The sequence below is a fragment of the Oncorhynchus keta genome, chromosome 18 (assembly GCF_023373465.1).
Source record: "Oncorhynchus keta strain PuntledgeMale-10-30-2019 chromosome 18, Oket_V2, whole genome shotgun sequence".
Taxonomy (NCBI): domain Eukaryota; kingdom Metazoa; phylum Chordata; class Actinopteri; order Salmoniformes; family Salmonidae; genus Oncorhynchus; species Oncorhynchus keta.
This window is the reverse complement of record NC_068438.1, coordinates 5,440,672-5,461,447: the sequence shown is the minus strand read 5'-3', so window position 1 is coordinate 5,461,447 and position 20,776 is coordinate 5,440,672. Positions and strand designations below refer to the sequence as shown.

General features: G+C 44.8%; 1 protein-coding gene across 1 annotated transcript; it reads right to left on the bottom strand.

Moving 5' to 3' along the window:
• Positions 1-497: 497 nt before the first annotated feature.
• On the bottom strand, positions 498-19,194 carry LOC118397105 (uncharacterized). The gene is made up of 8 exons (XM_035791577.2): positions 18,981-19,194; positions 16,992-18,378; positions 5,674-5,773; positions 5,170-5,383; positions 4,277-4,481; positions 3,910-4,011; positions 3,720-3,791; positions 498-3,087 (listed from the first exon to the last, which is right to left on the bottom strand). Exons 2-8 carry the CDS (start codon positions 18,216-18,218, stop codon positions 2,878-2,880), a joined length of 2,130 nt encoding a protein of 709 aa, XP_035647470.1. The 5' UTR covers positions 18,219-18,378; positions 18,981-19,194; the 3' UTR covers positions 498-2,877.
• Positions 19,195-20,776: the final 1,582 nt, after the last annotated feature.

Sequence of the window (20,776 nt, the reverse complement as noted above, 5' to 3'; positions counted from 1 at the left end):
CATGAGGTGACAGTACAGAATGTCACCTTTTATTTGAGAGTTTTCATACATATCTATTTTACTGTTTAGAAATGAAAGCACTTTGTATCCAACCCCCCCCCCCCCATATGTTAAGAAGTCTTAAGTATTTGGACAAAGTCACTTAGTGTATTAAAGAATCTACACACTCGGAAACCGTTTGTTTTGGGTTGTTTTGCCTACTCGATTACACGGAGTGAATTTCTCCAAATACTTATTACTTCTTGAAATGGGAGGGACTAGATACTTAGTGCTTCCATTTCCAAATGGTAAAACATATGTATGGAAATACCATCAAATAAAGCTGATATTCTGTACTATCGCCTAACATGAAACAGCATCTCAAATGTATTCTTCTTAAATACATTTGCTTCACTATCCAAATAGATGCATAGGGAATGTAAAAACCCTTTCCACCAATACGATTCATACTTCCGATAAGTTTGGTGTTGAGTAATGTGGAGACGAGGGGTTTCAGATTAGAAAGACTTGAGCTTAGTTCCAGTTTATTGCAATCAATGGTATTCTAGACAAAGAGAGCAAGGACCCATCTCAATCCTCATAACATTCATATTTGTTGTGCCCCAGCATCTTGTAATGCACGGTCTCCTGAAGTACAGCACAGCGGAAGGGCTTAACCAAAAGTATAAAATATACATCTTAGGCCTACCCTTAATACACAGTCCAGCTCTCAGCCACACACAACAACCCAAGCAGTCCGAAAGCTGGTAACAGTCAGGTTAAGATCAAGAAGAGGATACATGGTACGTAAAGACATACTTTGTAAACAATACATCGTTCCAGAATATATATATATATACTTCCAGAATGTGTGCTTTTTATGGTGTGGAATATTTGAGAGATGTCAACAGTAGAAACAGGATTCCAGTTCCGCGATGTCAATGCTGACAGTCACATAATCGGTCACACACAGAACCCCTCTATTTCCTCGCTAGAGAAATCTGCTCACGCCACAAACACACAAACTGTGTTGTCGGACTCTGCTGAAGAACATGGAGTGAGACTCGGATGGGAATGTTGCCTGACAGATCTACAAATCCAGAGACACAAGACCTGACACCGTTCAGAAAAAGGTGTCAAATACAGTCACCGGCAGAAACGCATAAAACATTTTTTTTTAAACTGACAACTGTCATTATGTGTGAGTTTGTGTTTGCATATTTATATCTAAACTTAGAGGAATGGCAGTGTTAAACCAACATTATCTCGAAAGAAAAAAGTGTACCAAAACAAAGGCAGATGCAGAACCCGCCTTCAATTAGAAGAAGAAAAAAAAATAGTCACCACAATGTCGTCTTTGAGAGCAATGATTCTATATTCAATCAGATTCACATTAAAGTCTGACGTGTGGATGAACGCGTCATAAGAATCAGTAGCTCATTCATTCCAGTTTCAGGTGACTTGTTCAACTAGTAATTTCAGTTGTCAGGCAAATCGTTACCCATCTCAGAAAAAGTAAGTATCATTGAACTAAAGTAGAGCATGGCGCTTGTAACGCCAGGGTAGTGGGTTCGATTCCCGGGACCACCCATACGTAGAATGTATGCACACATGACTGTAAGTCGCTTTGGATAAAAGCGTCTGCTAAATGGCATATATTATTATATTATAATGATCACAATAATACAGATGAGTTAACTGCCACTCACCAGAAAATGGTTTGCTTTTAAAAGAACCTGGGACACCAGAGTGAATCCATATTCAGGGACACACAGGCAGGACTAGTTTTGTTCAATGGCTTTTGTGAGGTACCCATTTGTGCAATACAGTCTAGTTATCGTGACCACCAAGGCATGTGCCCACTAGGAGGGAAATTAAAGAAGAAAAAACATTTATCCCATCTGTTAGTTCAGTGGTTCCCAACCTTTTTCAGGTTACCGTACCACCAACTTAACGTTGCTCTGCCCAGAGTACCCCTGAAGTACCCCCTCGTGTGCATTTTACCAGTAGTCCTATGGTCTCCTGAGTCTTCTCAAGTACCCCCTGTGGATAGACCAAGTACACCCAGGGGTCCTAGTACCCCTGGTTGGGAATCACTTGTTAGTTTATCTGCTGGTTCAACTCCGCCAATCAGACACCACGCGGGTCAGACTAATCAACAACAGCCTCCAGTTTTCACCATAGAAAAAAATATATATGTTACAGACATCAGTTCATACTTTGGGTTAACTCTCCAGCAAACTTTGGAATGATTCAAAAAAACAACAAAAAACTATCTAGGCACAGGAAAAAAAGTACAAAGAGTAAAGAGGCTATTTGTTTAGGCAAACAAATGAAATACAACTGTATTTACATTAAAAGGCTGAGCACCGGATAAAGTTGAAAAAATATACATGTTTTTCCAGTGTTTCTAGTGTTGACATATATATATAAAATAGTTTTAAAAGCATAAAGTCAAGTGGTCCATAGTGAAAATAAAACATTGCTCCTCTAAGGTCACTTGAGGATATATCCCATTGGAAACGTCCAGTACATTATCATCATACTTGTGATAATATGAAGGTAGTGTGTGTGTGTGTGTGTGTGTGTCAGTGATAGTTGACGTCATAGCTCTTATAATGAGAGAAGTTGATGAGGGATGACACACCACTGGTTGTGTGGACAGGTTTCCTCACTCTGTCCACCATGCTCCGTGTGCTCCCTCGCTCTCTTTCGCGGTCATCGTCCTTTCCCTTCATCTCTCCAGTCTCACATCTAGTTTACGTAATGACCAGTTCCATCTGTTCGTCCCCAACTACATCCTCTGCTCTGACAAAGATGAGAGTGTTCTCTCCATCCTCTTTTTCTCCCTCTTCCAGGCCAACCCTTTGTTCTCTCTCACACGGCCCTCTCCCTCTCTCAAGGGCTGGGGGGGAGCATGGTACTGAGAATGTCTATGAGATTGTCCAGACCCCACAGGTAGCCATCCTCGTGGTTGCCCTCCATCCAGGGCGTCCGGTGGTCCAGGGTGAGGAGGGCAGGCAGGGGCACAGTCTTGCCAAAGTCTATCATCCACACACAGGCCTGCCCCGACGCATCATGCACAAACAGCAGGGAGCTGCCCACCACCTGGGAGAAAACAGGACAGTTGAGTTCAGTGTGAGTGTTTTAAAGATGCACTATGCAGAAATCGCTCCACCATTTCCTGGTTGCTAAAATTCTAATGGTTCGCCCAATTTCAGATTGTGACAAAACAAGCATGTATAATGTACAGAATCATTGTACCATCTAAACCACTTTGAAATATATTTTCCATAACCAAAAATACTGTATTTAAAGCTGTTTGAAGCTGGTGTACAAAACTGAAAGTAAAAGAGGTTTAGGGTTTGGCCGTGCTAGGCCGTCATTGTAAATAAGAATTTGTTCTTAACTGAGGTGCCTAGTTAAAGGTTAAATAAATAAAACATGTAAAAATGATTAGGGCACATAGAACAGATCTTCTGCTTCTTAGACTTGCTTTCAATGAGGATGACAGATATTTAACTCACATTTCTATGTGAATTTGGTCCGGTAGCCCAAAAAGTTGCATATTGCAGCTTTAATAAGGAATTTGGATCATGTTCATATCAATCACATTGAATCATAACCGAGCAAAGAGGTTTGTTGAGGGAAAGTAATCATATCAAACGTTACAGGCAATAAATGAAGGCAATATTTACAGTAAGTAAAGCAGAGTACAATGGCGTTTGTGTGTGTGTTACCTCATGGGTTCTGAAGAACTGGGATTTCTCCAGCACGGATCGCAGCTCTTTCAGACGTTGCAGGTAGAGTTTCTACCAGAGAGAGGAGAAAGGGGAGACAAACAGTCAATCTGAAGGGGCTGAGTAGCTCCACTAGAACTCAAGTTCCCTTATGTGCCACCCGACTAAATGTCCCTCTAGAAACACGTACCAGGATCTGAATGTTCCCATCCACAAAGTCTCCCAGGGCCTGCATGACCTGCTCTCTGTGTTTGGTCATCTTAAAGTTGGTGTTACACGTCCCGTCTGCTCTCTGCACAGCACAAATGACAAACAACAGTATTTAGTCTCGTTATTGATGCAGTGAAAATAAACGTTTTAAATAAAATATGAAGCAAAGTTTATGTGACATCTTTTTGAGTGCGGATCCATCATACCCATTTCCTTGTCTCATTATTGGGACCTGGAACAAGTTACTGTGCACATACATTTGAAAAACTACTTTTTTCTTCTTAAAACTACTTTTTTTCCCAACCCCCTCATTTTGATCCCCAGTTGAACCCAGTGTGCCCCCTGACCTTGATGCCCTCGATGCGGAAGCCCAGAGTGGCAGTGGAGCTGAGGGTTTCTCTCCACTGCATGTATCTGGGCTTCAGGATGCCTTGTTGGGCTCTCTCCTGATCAGTAGGGGCCCCGGGGTCCACGGCCATCATCTTCTCATACATGTCCCTGCGGAGCCGCGGATGCTCCCTGGCCTTCAGTAGCTCCTCCTCCAGGTAAGTCCTGATAGGACAGGGAAGACAGGGTTAGTGGGCCAGCTCGTTATCTAACAGCGGAGTTATCCAACAATAGTGATCTCCTCTCCACCATTGGTTCTGGAGAGCCTTAGGGCAGGATTACGTTTTGAACTGATGAAGGTGGACTGACTGAAAGCTCAGCTACTTTTTTGCCTCCTGGACCTTCAATAAATCGGTTTTGAGTGTGTGGTAGATTTTGCCTATTATTTTCCAGCTCAGTACTGGAAACACCTAACTCGGGGCCTCCCAAGTTCCGCAGCGGGCTAAGGCACATCATCGCAGTGCTAGAAGAATCACTACAGACCCGTGTTCAATCCCGGGCTGTATCACAATTGGTCGTGATCGGGAGTTCCAAAGTTCAGCGCACAATTGGCCTAGCGTCGTCCGGGTTAGGGGAAGGTTTGGCCAGGGGTGCTCTAGCGACTCCTTGTGGTGGGCCGGGCACCTCCTCCGACACCTTGGTGCGGCTGGCTTCCGGATTATGAGGGCGGGTGTTAAGGAGCGTGGTTAGGGGGGGGGGTCATGTTTCGGAGGACAGATGACTAGACCTTCGCCTCCCGAGCCCGTTGGGGAGTTGCAGCGATGAGACAAGATTTAAATTGGGAAGAAAAGGGGGGTAAAAAAATAAATAATAATACATTTAAAAAATACAAACTCTTCCCCCTGTCTCTCACCTGCTGCCCATCTTGCAGTCCATGAGGGAGGGAGAGTCAAAGTCAGCCAGGAGGTCGTCCATAAGGTTGTAGTCCTGTTCGTTCCTCTGCACCACGCCGTAGTAGCCAGGGACATACGGCCGCAGAGTGTCCCCCATCAGCTTCGACAGGCACAGCTGCTCACACTCACAGTAGCGCTTCAACAAACGCCCATACTCCCCCGCCTGGAAGTTACCTACGAGACAGAGGAGAGAGAGAGACCAGAGAGAATGTGTGAAAGAAAGAGGTCAGGGACAGAGAAACACAGAGAGAGAGAGAGAGAGAGAGAGAGAGAGACAGAGAGAGCAGAGAGAGGTGGTCCTTCTGTAGCTCAGTTGGTAGAGCATGGCGCTTGTAACGCCAGGGTAGTGGGTTCGATCCCCGGGACCACCCATACATAGAATGTATGCACACATGACTGTAAGTCGCTTTGGATAAAAGCGTCTGCTAAATGGCATATATTATTATTATATTATAGGTGTATACCTTCGTGCCCGGCGAGCTGCACCCAGGGATAGCGCTTCTTAAAGGACACAACGAAGGGAGACCAGTGCACCATAGTTTTCAGCTTCTGCCACTGCTTGGTCTGGAAGGAGAGCAGCAACAAAATGGGTTTTACACACACACACACACACCACCAGTCAGCTAAACTAGTGGTTTAAACATGTGGTCGTCCAGACTCATTCCTACTCGGGCCACAGCAGACACCTGGATAGAACATGTCGTCTCGCTCAAAAGACCATTTGAGAGGTTGGTCAAAATAGTTTGAAAACAAAAGGATCTAAAAAAGACATCCCACACAGAGACATTTCTGCAGAATCAGAGAGAGAGAGAAAGAGAGAGGTCCCAGCCCGCTTGAGCCAAGGCCAGGTACACAACGTTCCTCACAGCCCCCATTCGCAAAACATTGACCAGAACCGTCACACTGGTTCCACAGTAAAATATATATATATAATAATAAAACACACCGCCCCTGGCCTACACAGGAACACTGAGTTTGATTGAGTAGGTGTGGGAGTGTGTGGGTTTGCTGCGAGTCTGCTTGGGTATCTGTGAATGTGTGTACGTGCAGTGAGAGTGTGTGTGTGTGTGTGTGTGTGTGTGTAGAGTTCTTTATTTATCTTTATTGGAAAAATACAGCAAGGTCACTATGCAAGGGCCTTTGACGCAAGCAAGCAAAGAACATACACAGCATCGATTATACACACACACACACACACACACACACACACACGTCACTGACTAGGACATGATACTGTATGTGTGTGGGAATACACAGGAGGGAGAGAGAGAAAGGGAAAAAGACAGATAGAGAGGCAGAAGGAGAGCGCAAAGGTAGGGAAGACAAAATGTTTGAGAAAAGAGACAAGAGAAAGAAAAGGCAGAGGTCCTCATCAAAGAAGTAATTCAGTGGAAGGACAGTGCATCATAAACCAATCTTTAATGATCATTAACAATCCCCAGTCTGAGAAAGAATGCATGCCCCACTACAGCCCAGCACAACCAAACAAACCCAGACCATGTTTGTCTGTCTGCCCGACTCACACATTCTTTCTACTGGACTGCTGTGACTTTGTGCTGAATACAGAGCGAGGAAAGAGAGTATTAATTAAAAAAATACTATTCATAAAATGTATCTCAGAATAGGAGTGCTGATCTAGGTTCTGTCCAGGGCTCCCGAGTGGCGCAGCGGTCTAAGGCAGTGCATCTCAGTGCAAGAGGGCGACGCAAAATTGGCCCAGTATCGTCCGGGTTTGCCGTCATTGTCAATAAGAATTTGTTCTTAACTGACTTTCCTAGTTAAATTGAGGTTAAATAAAAAAATATAAATCTTATTCATTATTATCTAAAAGGCAAACTGATCCTAAATCAACACTCTTACTATGAGACACTTTGTGGATACTGAATGCACATGGTAAAGAACAGAGACAGAGGAGGCCTGTAAACCTAGTCGTCAGAGTCCCGTGGCTGGTCAATGACAACAGAGACTCCCGAGCTCCAAAGCTCTTTACCAGCTTAACCCAAACATAACCTTTGCCTCGGCGCAGACGACACATACAAACTTACAAACTTACAATTTTCAACCTTTCCTTGTCCCAGTCTGTAATCCCCACATGTTTTAAGGTGACCACCATCATCTGTTTCGAAGAACTCTAAGGCTTCATGCCACAATGACTACAGCCCTGTAGCACTCACTTCTGTAATCATTAAGTTCTTTGAAAGGCTGGTTAAGGCTCACACCAACTCCACCATCCCACTCACTCCAATTTGCATACCGTCCCAACAGATGCATAGATGACGCAATCTCAATTGCTCTCCACACTGCCCTCGCCCACCTGGATCAGAGGAATAACCGTGTGAGAATGCTGTTCACCGACTACAGCTCAGCGTTCAACACTATTATCCCCTCCAAGCTTGTCACCAAGCTTAGGACTCTGGGTCTGAACACCTCCCTCTGCAACTGGATCCTGGGCTTCCTGACAGGCCGACCCCAGGTGGTGAGGGTAGGCAACATCACGTCCACCGCGCACAGGACCCTTAACACAGGGGAGTGTTCTTAGTCCCTTCCTGTACTTCCTGTTCACCCACGAGTGGGTGGCCACACACACACTGTAACGGTTTTGACTTGAGGTTATTATTTATAGGGGTGCCAGGTAGGTTGTGCCTACCAGAGAAAACATTGGTTTCTCCTTTTAGTTTGGGTGGGAATGAGTCCCATCTGGTCCGTCAAGTCTACACCAATACAAAGGACTTATGTAAAAGTCAGGATGGAAATAAACTTTTCATAAACCCTTAAAACATTGGAAAGAACTTCAAAAACAACTATATTATTTTGCGTGGGTTGTATTAGCAACAACAATGATTACACACACACATATAATAATATCACAATGAGTTCTGGTTCCTCCAGAAATGTCCTGTACCTCGGGCCTAAAAAAAAAAAAAGAGTCCAGCCCGGTAAAGGAGTTCAGTGAACTCAAGTGACTTTTGTCACGCAATGTTTGTCCGTTCATTCAGTGTAGCGTAAACCCAGTACTAAACATACAATCAATATAACAATAATTTTACCACAGAACTTTAAAGCGTATCAACTCTTACTAAGTCCTCAACTACAACTAACTACATAAATCATCACAGTATACCTCACATCAAAACAAATGAAATACCGTATACAAAAAGGTTGTAGTCAGTCGGTCAGTCAGACAAAGGCCACGGAGAGGTGTAGTCCACGGACGCAAAGAGTGGATCCGATCCTGGGTAAACTATCTTAGGCTACAAAACACACGTTTAACGGCAACAAAACAAACGGAATAGAGAAGCTTCGGGAACTGAGGGTTGAACACATCCGCAGTCACGTCTCCATCACAACCCCACTTTTGCGCAGCCTGATGCTGGCTATTTAATTAGGAATTAAAGCGAAAGCGTCCTATTGGAAGGAGCTGCACTGAGACGGTTCAGAAAAATTCAGGGCCGTCACAACACACACACGAATCCAATACCATTACCGAGTTCGCTAGCGACAACAGTGGTAGGCCTGATCACCGGCGACGATGAGTCAGCCTACGGGGAGGAGGACCTGACAGTGTGGTGCCGGAGCAACAACCTCTCCCTCAACGTCAGCAAGACCAAAGGAGCTGATCGTGGACTACAGGAAACAGTCATCAAAGACTCCAACCACCCAACCCATAGACCGTTTTCTCTGCTGCCGCATGGCAAGAGGTCCCAGTGCATCAAGTCAGACAACAGGCTCTTGAACAGCTTCTATCCCCAAGCAATACGATTGATAAATCGCTAACAAAATAGCTACACGGACTGTATTTGCACTGTCTATATGCACACTCACAGGGCCCTACACACACTCACACGGTCACTCCATTTGCTCACTCGTACATAATATACTGACTCTACACCCCCACTCACATGCAAGCTGCTGCTACTCTGTTAATCTTATTTTAGATCCTGTTGCCGAGTCACCTCACGCCTATAGATATCTACCTGTGCGTTCAGCTAAGCCAATCACTTTATCTATCATCCTCTCTCTCGGTCTCTCTCTGAGCTGAGCATTGGGTGCCACTCCAGGGGGTCTATACCCCTTCTAAACGGCTCTCTTCTCCTCTTTCACTCCTCCCCCTCATCCACTCGTTTATCTCTCACTCGCTCTCCTGCAGTTCAGGCCAGACAGCTTAATGAAAGGCCGGGGAGGGGGGCAGATGTAACTCAGTCCCCTCTATTAGATTTCACCCCCCATCCTCCCATCTCCACCTCCTTCATTATTACCTGACCTGACTGACCCTGGAGAGGGGACTGGTGACACGGAACCTCTTACTTTATCTTCTTTCTCATTCCCTCAATCTTGCCCAAACTCTGCCCTCACTTCTCCTTTTCATAATCCTCATACTTTTCCCTTTCTCAAAGTCTCTCTCTCTCTCTCGCTTGTTCTCCTGCCTTCACTCACTGCTTCTCACTGTCATCCTAATCCCCCTCTACTCCACTATTTACAGCAGGGCTCTACTCCACTATTTACAGCAGGGCTCTGCTCCACTATTTACAGCAGGGCTCTACTCCACTATTTACAGCAGGGCTCTACTCCACTATTTACAGCAGGGCTCTACTCCACTATTTACAGCAGGGCTCTACTCCACTATTTACAGCAGGGCTCTACTCCACTATTTACAGCAGGGCTCTACTCCACTATTTACAGCAGGGCTCTACTCCACTATTTACAGCAGGGCTCTACTCCACTATTTACAGCAGGGCTCTACTCCACTATTTACAGCAGGGCTCTGCTCCACTATTTACAGCAGGGCTCTGCTCCACTATTTACAGCAGGGCTCTACTCCACTATTTACAGCAGGGCTCTACTCCACTATTTACAGCAGGGCTCTACTCCACTATTTACAGCAGGGCTCTACTCCACTATTTACAGCAGGGCTCTACTCCACTATTTACAGCAGGGCTCTACTCCACTATTTACAGCAGGGCTCTACTCCACTATTTACAGCAGGGCTCTACTCCACTATTTACAGCAGGGCTCTACTCCACTATTTACAGCAGGGCTCTGCTCCACTATTTACAGCAGGGCTCTGCTCCACTATTTACAGCAGGGCTCTGCTCCACTATTTACAGCAGGGCTCTGCTCCACTATTAACAGCAGGGCTCTACTCCACTATTAACAGCAGGGCTCTGTCCCTTTGGCCCCTTCCTCCATCTTTTCTTCCCTTCATCCTACACCACACTCTTGGAATGTGTCTGGCCCCTGTCACGGAGATAGCAGCCATGAAACACACACACACACACACACACACACACACACAGTCCAGTGACATTCTGGACATCAGTGTTGTCCGCAAGAGGAACAGAAAAGCTCTGTTCTGGCAATGAGGCAAAAAAAAACACACAAAAAAACGGTTGTGAAGCTCTGGCCTACAGCCCCGATGTCTATTCGGCCAGCAGCCATCATCATAAATCCCCCCTGGCTTACCATCGCCTTAGCCCAGAGAGAGACGGTGAAACCGCCAACGCAGAGTACCTTACTGAAAACACCCATGACATTACTACAGCTTTTCCTAATAAAAAGACAGCTCCTAGGTGTCACAAACCCGGTCAAATAAAAGACCAGATCTGATGGTGTTGGACCTAATAGAGCCAATACACACCTGACCCGGCCTACAGATCCATCCATATTAGCTCATGCCAAAGCAGATGTATTTCTCTCTGAAGGAGGATGATCTAACTCGCCTGTAGATACCTGCCTCAACTAGATAGGACAGGGTCTGTAGCAGCGACTACACACATACCAGAGAGAGGAGATACTGTGTACCTGCCCACCTCATGGCTACTCCTCGAGAGAAAGGCAGCCTTATATACTGGATTTACACCAGGGGCCCGCTGTGGAATGTTCAGATATAAATGCGCTATGTGGAACAAACATGCCTCTCTGACAAGTCGAATAAGGAATCACGTCGGCGCTACTTGTGGCATTTGTATTGGCGACGCTCGACAATGTGGTCCTGACCACGTCCATGCCCACATGGACAGAGACATAGACTTCACCTGTCCACACCTAAGTATATTATATCTATGACTTTAGAAGGCCAGGGTCATCTGACTTCACCTCCTAGCTATACCATACTTATGTAAAAAGGCCCGGGGGGGGGGGGATATATGGCCAACGCCATCTTAAGCAACGCGGAGTGCCTGGATACAGCCCTTAGCCGTGGTATATTGGCCATATACCACAAACCCCGAGGTGCCTTATTGCTATTTTAAACTGGTTACCAATGTAGTAATTAAAAGAGTAAAAATCTGTTGTCATACCTGTGGTATACAGTCTGAAATACCACGGCTTTCAGCCAATCAAAACCACCCAGTGTCTAATGTACTGTATCTAAGCCTGCCCTCATCTGTTGACATTCATCTCCCATCTCAGCTCTTCCCAATAGTAAATCTAATCTGTGTCTCATCCCTTACCTGGCAGACGGCGCAGTAGTGGAGCAGAAGCCCGGCGCTGACACAGGCACACACAGACACAGAGAGGAGGTGAGAGCGTAGCCAGTCCCACACACTCCGCACAGGGTCTCCCAACGTGACCTCCACGAGCGTCCGGCGCTCCATCAGACTGTCCCTCAGTTAGCCTAGCGGGGTTAGCATTTAGCCTTGCCCCTCTCTCTATGTCACTGTTAGCCTAGCACGAGCATTTAGCCTTACCTCTGACTGATAGAAGCTGTCTGTCCCCCAGGTAGCCCTGCAGCATTAGCAGTCAACCAATGGAATTGCCTGGCTTTGTCAACTTGTGTCCTGGTGAACCTCCCCTCTCATATGAGGTTACACTATAATCGCTCTCCCGCTGAGCCCTCCCCCTCTCTCACTGCCTTATCTTTAACACCAACTCATCTCGGTCTTCTCAGCCGCATTGTCACCCTCTTACTGTACCACTGTCTCCCTACATGATATTCTCTTCTCCCTCCCCATCTCGGGCTCGCTCTTTAACTCGTCACTCTCCCTCCCGCTCTCTCACTAATCTGTAATTTAACGCTCAATTTTCCCTCCAAATTCATTATGACCTCTGCCCCCCCCTTGTCAATTTTCCCTCCAAATTCATTATGACCTCTGCCTGCCCCCCCCCCCTTGTCAATTTTCCCTCTCCAAGTTTCTTTCCCCTCTCTCACACCAACTGCCTTTCTGACATCCTCTCACAATCTGTTTATAGTAGTCTCTCCCTTTCTCTAATCCCTCCATCAGCCTGTACTGAGCCGGTGTCCTCAGAAACCCAGAGTCCCTAGTGACTGTAATACCTCTTTAGTCTACACTGCTTTTGACGACACATACTAGGTCACAGGAAATATACTTCTGTAGTGTTAGGAACTTCTATGAGAGATGTCTCCCACACTAGCTCCGGGGGTAGTGTGGGAGACATCTGCCCCCCCCGTGTAGTATAGCGTAAAGACAATGGCTCTCCCACACTTCATGCTCCTGCAGGAATTACCTCAATACCAGCAGACAGCATTTTTTTGCTCTGTTAGCTAAATTGAAAATAAAAAGGTGTTCAAAATATCCACACTTATTTTACTCGTGTAAATCCAGAGAGACAAGTGAGTGAGTGAGTGAGTGAGTGAGTGAGTGAGTGAGTGAGTGAGTGAGTGAGAGAGTGAGAGAGAGCAATAGTGGGGAAAAGGCAAAAACCCTTGAAGTGTGTGAGTATAATGCAAAAGACATCTATCTACCTAACGTAGCCAATGCTGCTCTGTCATCATGCTGGAGCCAAAGTGAATTACTGGATTGGATATTCAGAGGAAAACAACATTTCCAAATACCACTAACCCCGTTTTCTTTCCCTCTTTCTCTCTCAAACCCAGGACTTCTTGGGAAACAGTGGCAATTGTTACTGATTGGACTATCCGGACTAAATAAAGAACATTTTAATCCACTAGAGTACTCCCCCTATAGCTCCCTCTAAACCCTTCCCCCGCAGTCCTGTGTCTCTTTGTCCCTCAGCGAGAGAGGTATGAAAAGCATTTGATTTACAAAGGGGGTACTCCCTGTTTTTAGTACTCACAACACCAGTGTGCTGTAGTCTTTAAAGACGTCATCCAACAAACAAAAAAACATTCTGTTGAAAAGTGATATCCCAAGCATAAATACAGTGAAGTACACATCCTAAATGGTAAAAAAAAAAAGAGTAAAATAGTGTTTTTTTTTAAGACAACCGCAAACTTCAAGGAGTATGCCATTCAAGGAGTTAGTCTGATGGGTATATGTGATGTCAGATTGATGGCCTTCCCCCCCCTGCTTGAGGAACAATAGAGAACAAAAGAGGAAAGCCCCCCCCCCCCCACAATGGCATGATTTACCTGGACCACCTATTGAGATGTACCTTTTGTTAATCGCTTTTCAACAGGAAATAAAATTATAAATTTAAAATCGCTGGATGAGGTCTTACTTTTAGGTGTGATGCTGCTATTTGTCAGGCCTTGTTTACATGTAAACCAAATCCGCTCCCTTCTGCTCTCTGTGGCATGAGCACAGCTCAACCACAGCCCAGTCAACACAAAAAAACAGAAGTCTGACACAAATGTGTGTTTTAATGCTTTTGTGAACACTAACAAATATGTGTGAGAGTGCTGCAAGTTTGCAATTGTGAGTTGCATAACGGGAGTTTGTGTACGAGTTGGTTCTTGTGTGTGCACATGGAGCATGCCCTGTATGAGCTGGTATGTGTTGTGGGGTATATTTTAGTGTGTGTGTGTGTATAGAGAGGGTACTTTATCACTCCTCCACTCATCTATATTTTCCTCTGCATTCTGTTCCACTGCCTGTGAATCAGTGGAAAACCTTATGCCGTGGTGCAAGGCTAGACGGGGGGAAGATAGTGTCAGAGAAATGAAGGGATGATGCAGGCAGAAATTAGACTAAGAAATAGGTTAAAAGTAATGTGAATAATGCAAGACGTTACATTCAAAATACAAACAGAGAGAGAGAGAGAGAGAAAATGAAAAAAAAGAGAAACAGCGCCATATATGGCAATGATGTCGCCTAGCAACGCAACTGCCTTCAGCCCAATTTTCCATGACACACTCTGAGCTGTGAACTCGAGACGGGCAGAGTGTGTAGTGTGCGAGTGTGTGCTTTAAACTCTGAATATGTATTTGTGTGAGCAGGCAAGTGTCTACTTGGTACATCATTGAGCACAAGGTTAAACAACTGGTTTGGCCACACTTTGAAAGCCTACAGTAAGCCAATAACAACAAAGGCCCTAATACTACCACCACCGACAACACTCCTCAGTGATGCCGTATCACACCAGCTAGATCCAAAATGGATCCCCTAGTACGGTCACTCACTCCTCAGTGATGCCGTATCACACCAGCTAGATCCAAAATGGATGCCCCAGTACAATCACTCACTCCTCAGTGATGCCGTATCACACCAGCTAGATCCAAAATGGATGCCCCAGTACAATCACTCACTCCTCGGGTACTTCCCTCTGTTCCAGATATTCAATCATAACAGAAGTGTGGGATCTACAAGATGGGAACTGCTGACCAACCCCCTTTCACCCAGACGACATTCATGCATTAACAAGGATGACACACACGCGCAAATATGGAAATATCTGAACTCGCAGAAGATAAAGCGAATCGGAGATAAAGCAAATGTAGTGAGGAAAAGAGAGAGAGCGAGACAACCTAGGTAGGAAACGTTGAAAAACAGCTTCTATCTCAAGGCCATCAGACGGTTAAACAGCCACCACTAACATTGAGTGGCCGCTGCCAACATACGGACTCAAATCTCTAGCCACTTTAATAATTACAAATTGGATGTAATAAATGTATCACTGGTCACTTTAAACAATGCCACTTCATATCATGTTTACATACCCTACATTACTCATCACATATGTATATACTGTACTCTATACCATCTACAGCATCTTGCCTATGCCGTTCGGCCATCGCTCATCCATCTATTCATATGTACATATTTTTATTCATTCCTTTACACTAATGTGTATAAGGTAGTTGTTGTGAAATTGTTAAGATTACTTGTTATATATTACTGCATGGTCGGAACTAGAAGCACAAGCATTTCGCTACACTCCCATGAACATCTGCTAACCATGTGTATGTGACCAATAACATTTGATTTGAGCAAAGGGATAGAGCTATGGCTAAGTGCTGAATTCAGGGTGTTTAGGTACATTTTCTGGGGGCTCTCTCTCACCACACATCGACTCACACACAGCATAGAAACCCACTGGAGTCACACATCAATGCCATCTCAATAGATCAGTCATTATGTGTTATTTGGAAGGCCGTCTCCCTCTCAGAGACATGAACAAACAAGGACTGAACAGATGTCCCCCTGGAGTAGTTTCTCTCACAAACAAAAGGCACATTGATTATGCACTCAGAGAGAGACAGAAAGTAAAAGGGAGAGAGAGAGAATGTGTGTGTTTGTGTTGGGTGATATGTAACATGTGGAAATTCTAGTATTTCCACACAGTCTTTCTCGGTGGTGACTTCTAGGATTCACGCCATTCCTGTTCAGGAAGAGAGCTTGCCTGATTTTCAATTGATCCATTTCCAGGAAAGACATCCTGTTTTTGAGCTCATGTCATTCCAAGCATTTCTGGTCAGGGCGCATCAAAGGCCTCCGACTGGGGAGGGAAACGCCATAAATGTACCACTGTAAGAAGGTTGGAGCGGCATCATACATGGGACAAAACAAGAACAGCTCGAGGTTCAGAAAATGACCCTGTGTTAATCGAGCCGAGCTCATTAGTGATAATCACAGTCAAGGGTCATAGTGGTTGGGGGTCATGGGTAAAGAGTCACTCGGGAGTCAAAGGTTCACCGATCACCAATAAAAACGCCCTATTCATTGGCTTAGGAGTATTATGTAAGAGACACCAAAAGTTAACCTGGCCCTCTGATAGGCCAGCCGATTTCCATCATACGATACGATTTCCATCATATCCAACTGATCCTTTCTGATCTATGCATAAATATAATAAGCGCAATATGCACTCCAAACTCCTTCAGGTTCCAAGGGTCATTTAAAATAAAATACAAATTATACCCTTGACGCAGCCATTGACCTAATATTCACCTGCAGTAGGAGCACATGGCCTTGGTGGCTTTGTGTTTGTGACCAGAGTGAGACGTCAGTAGGTCTGACGCAAACACTGACATTGAGGAAATAACACTGAGTGAGTTTGTTTTATTGACATGCAATCTGTAAGTCATCAAGGTGCTGGGACACACATTTACCAGTGAAGGTCTGCTCTGCGCATTAGGACATCATTTTAATCATAGTGCATCTCATAAATGAAAGAAGAAAAAAGACTTGGCCTTATATCAATAGCACGAGAGCATACAACTGTACCATGGTAGTGTGTGTGTGTGTACAGAAAGTAGCCTAATAAAAAGCACGAGCTGGCATACACCCAGAGAAATGATCTTGTGTAGAGGTGCTGACTAACTGTGAATACACTGCAAGCTACACAAATAAAGAGAGATTAGCCAATAAATCACCGGGAGTCTTTATTTATTTGTGTACAGAGAGTAAATAGGCCTGTGTGTGTAGATAGATAGATATATATATATATATACATACATACACACACGTGCCCATCTTTGGCACTTCCAGCCAACATTCAGGACCGATTATAGCAAAGGATTTTAACATAATACTACTGTGTGCTTTTGTATGCAACTAAATAGAAGATAAACTCTAGTCAGTAGACCTCCACCGCATAATAATTTTTATATATATATATATATATATATATATGGCACACTTACCCCCGTGCTTTCGTCTGGGCTGCCCAGCGTGTTGCCTATGACTGGGGACAGGCTGGGCTCGATGTCGCTGCCGTTGAAGTCATCCTCGGACTCCTCAAAGGACGAGGCGGAGGACAAGCAGCCGGCAGAGGACGAGTTGGAGAGCTTTCTGTGAAAGCGCATTAGCGCCGGGGAGCCTCCGCAGCCACTGTCCGAGCATGGGGACTCATCATCGGCGTGTGGGCCCAGCGATGATCCACCGACTCCGAGTCCCATGGTCCTTGGATCTAGTGTTTCCTGGGTCCAACTGGGGCTTAGATCTCTGGTTATAATAAGCTTTGGGATAGTACCGGGGAAACTTTGGCTGCCTAGTGGACTTTGGACCTGTCCGTGTGGCTGTATTGGAGAGTTGATCGAAGGGTCCTCCTGGTTCCCCGACTCAACTGAACAACTGTTTTGATCATTTTTCCTGACAGCTTCGGGCTCACGGGAAGCAGTGAGAAAGTTAGATTTGGTCATTTCTACCTCTGTGTGGAGTAAATCATACCCTATCGGTTCTGACACGCCATTTGTCAGAGGTTCGTCCAAACGCAAGCTCAGTGAAGTCAGGGTCCGTCTTAAATTCTCATTGACAGATGTGCGCCAATGGACTGAACCATCCGGTTGTACAGCCCCCGAATCCCCCCTGACCTCCGAGGCAACCCCACCCTGTTTATCAAATCCGAATGGTTTGTTTTCCATGGCCCTCGCCGGGGCATTCCAGACATGGTCTTCTCCCGTTGTTTCTGGGCCGCTGCGCTGCGTAACTGCGCAGCGAGTTCTGTCGAATCCTCTGGACCGTGTTTCCAAGCCCGTCGCATCGAAGGACGAGTCGGCCGCTCCCTTGCTCACAGCGTCACAGTCGAGAGCCTGAATATTTTCACAATGAATTCCAGATGGGTATTCGGCGACCGGGGTGGTGTGGTCCACTACCTCCGACTCAGTCTGGCCTCTCAACAACTTCCCTCGCCCGTTACCACGAAGGGTTTCCGAATTTCCAGATCCGATTACCAGCCCTACCTCTGGTTGACCTGTGCCTGGCGAAGGCAACTGCTTCGTTTTTATCCGATTCCTGTAAAACCGGTCACACCTTCGCTCCTCACGGGTAAATCTGCGGATAGGGAGTCGTTTGGGTGTTTCTGTTGGTTTCCATTTCGCTTTGCCTGGAGCGGCGGTGGAGTACGAGAGACCACAGCACGTTTGACCCATTCTGCACACGGTAGTAGTAGCGCACAAGTCACACCTTCCAAGATCTATCAAATTTGAAACAATTCGCACTGTGCAGCAAAGTAACACATGAGTCACGTGCTCCACTCATTGTTGCCAATGATGAATGACAATTATAGGAACATGTTTGAATGTCCCATATCTGCAAGAAAAAAAAGATGAAAACAGTTTTAGAATATTTTGCCAAAACACAACATAGGCTAGTCTACTGCTTTCCATTTGGTCTGATCTATGTGATATTTCAATAAACAACTCCAAGCAATGTCATAAGGTACAAGGTACACAATTTTGCTTTCATTAAAGAGATAAGTGACATTTGTGTCTGTGTGGCGGGTGAACAAAAATAAAATTGGCTGTAAAACAGGAACGCTTTTTTGTTTTTCTGTGCCTTTTGAGGCGAATGCTTTGCTCATGTTTCTTGCCTTGGGATTGTTGCCTCAAGTCTTTTGTTTGGCTTGAGATGGATGGTTTATGCCAGAGCTCAGAGCCCTATTCTACAAATCAGGGTTGTAGAGTTAAAGCCAATGTATGCATGATCTGAACATTTGGTCTGAGGATTCGTATGGCGGGCGTGACGCAATTCGCTGAGCCCCTGGCGGCATGCGGAGGCCAAATCTACCTCCATACAACATTGCTGTGTGCCTCAAATGTTGTAACAATGCGAAGTGGTCTGTATAGCTCAGCGTTAACATAATTGTTTGACGGTATGTGGGGGCGTGAGGTCCTGTATAAACACAAACTCACTTCCTTGGCAACTTCCTTCACAGCAGCTCTGCGAAGCATAAAAAGTACGTTTGCTCTGACATCTGTGGAGGCCGCATCGCAGTAAATGCTGTACTGCCACTGCAGATGGATGATTGATCATGCAAATAATTTGACCGAGATAACTTTGGTCCACTCTCGAGTTCAACTCGGGATAACCAGTACCACTAAAGTGGCTCACCTTTCAGTCAGGTACATTTCGATGGCAACAAATCCTTCAGAACTAACCTGCTCCAGGGCGGGCTAACTCCATTTATCCTGAATGAAGAGTCTGAGGCACAAGTTGAGGACCAATGAAATCAGATACCCTCCATCTCGCAAAGATTGCATAGTCATCGCCATCGTTTGCGGAAGACGACTGATTCAATAGTTTATTAATGAAATGTTGTTTTGTTTGTAAAAACCTTTTTTTTATGTTAAAATACCTATCACACATTTAAATATGACAGAATGCATTTGAACCTCCACACACAGTACAACTTGTATGGAAATTATATTATTTTATTGATAGGAGTGGGGGATAAGCACACTGAAGACGGCATATCAGTAATTAAATTAAGACTGCACTTCAAAAAGCCAATTTCACACCATTTCTGAATTAAAACCTAAACTTGTCTTTCATTTTGATCTGGGCACAAATGAAAATGTGGCAATGACTCACACATGGTTTGATGTTTCAGAATTGTCTCAGCATGCGCAGTTACAAGCCTACAAACCTTTTTTTTTTTAAATTTTCGCCTAAAATGACATAGCCAAATCTAACTGCCAGTACCTCAGGACCTGAAGCAAGGATATGCATTTTTTCTTGATACTGTTTGAAAGGAAACACTTTGAAGTTTGTGGAAATGTGAAATTAATGTAGGATAATATAACACATTAGATCTGGTAAAAGATCATGCAAAGAACATTTTATTTTTTGTTTTGTTCCATCATTGAAATGCAAGTAATTATATGACTTAGGACTCGAGGCGCAATTTAAATATTGTCCACTAGATGGCATAAGTGTACGTGCAAAGTTTTAGACTGATTCAATGATCCATTGCATTATTGTTCAAAATGTTGTATCAAGTCTGCCCAAATGTACCTAATTGTTTTTTTGATACATGTTCAAGTTCATAACTGTGCACTCTCCTCAAACAATAGCATGGTATTCTTTCACTGTAATAGCTACTGTAAATTGGACAGTGCAGTTAGATTAACAAGAATGTAAGTGTTCTGCCCATATCAGATATGTCTATGTCCTGGGAAAGGTTCTTGTTACTTACAACGTCATGCACGTTAGCTCAACCGTCCCGTAGAGGCTAGAGTAAGCGCCAGGCGGATGAGCAATATCCTCCATCATAGGACAGATGAAGCCTGAGCTGAAATGTAAAGCTAGTTTAAGCTGACTAACTTTAGAAAACGCGGAGTAGATCTAGCTTGCTTCATAGTATACAACTCTGGTCTAGGCCTACCTAAAGCAGAGAGGAAGAGTCGAAGCATGAGGGTTTACTCCTCCAAAAATCTGTCCACGTTAAGCAGATCATTATTTCTTAGCAAGTGAGGAGTTTTTGTATGGGGGCAATGAGAGTGTTGAATTTAGTCAGGATACAAAATATATTGCTATTTTGATACCTAAGGCTTATTTGACCTATTAGAAGTTGTGTAATGCTTAGGTTGTTACGAGGGTACTGATATAAGTGTGATGTGTGTCACACATATCCCGGGAACTTTATACCGGAGTTGTTCCTGTTGAAATGTTAGACGATCTATGCATCTCACTCTCCACTGAATACAGG

What these genes read in the sequence shown, in the direction of transcription:
- LOC118397105 (XM_035791577.2), bottom strand. Translation starts at nt 18,218, where the DNA reads ATGGGTCAAACGTGCTGTGGTCTCTCGTACTCCACCGCCGCTCCAGGC. An exon ending in GCAGCTCGCCGGGCACGAAG is followed by an intron (nt 5,384 to 5,673) that starts GTATACACCTAT and finishes TCTGTCTCGTAG; the next exon opens with GTAACTTCCAGGCGGGGGAG. An exon ending in ATGGGAACATTCAGATCCTG is followed by an intron (nt 3,792 to 3,909) that starts GTACGTGTTTCT and finishes TCTCTCTGGTAG; the next exon opens with AAACTCTACCTGCAACGTCT.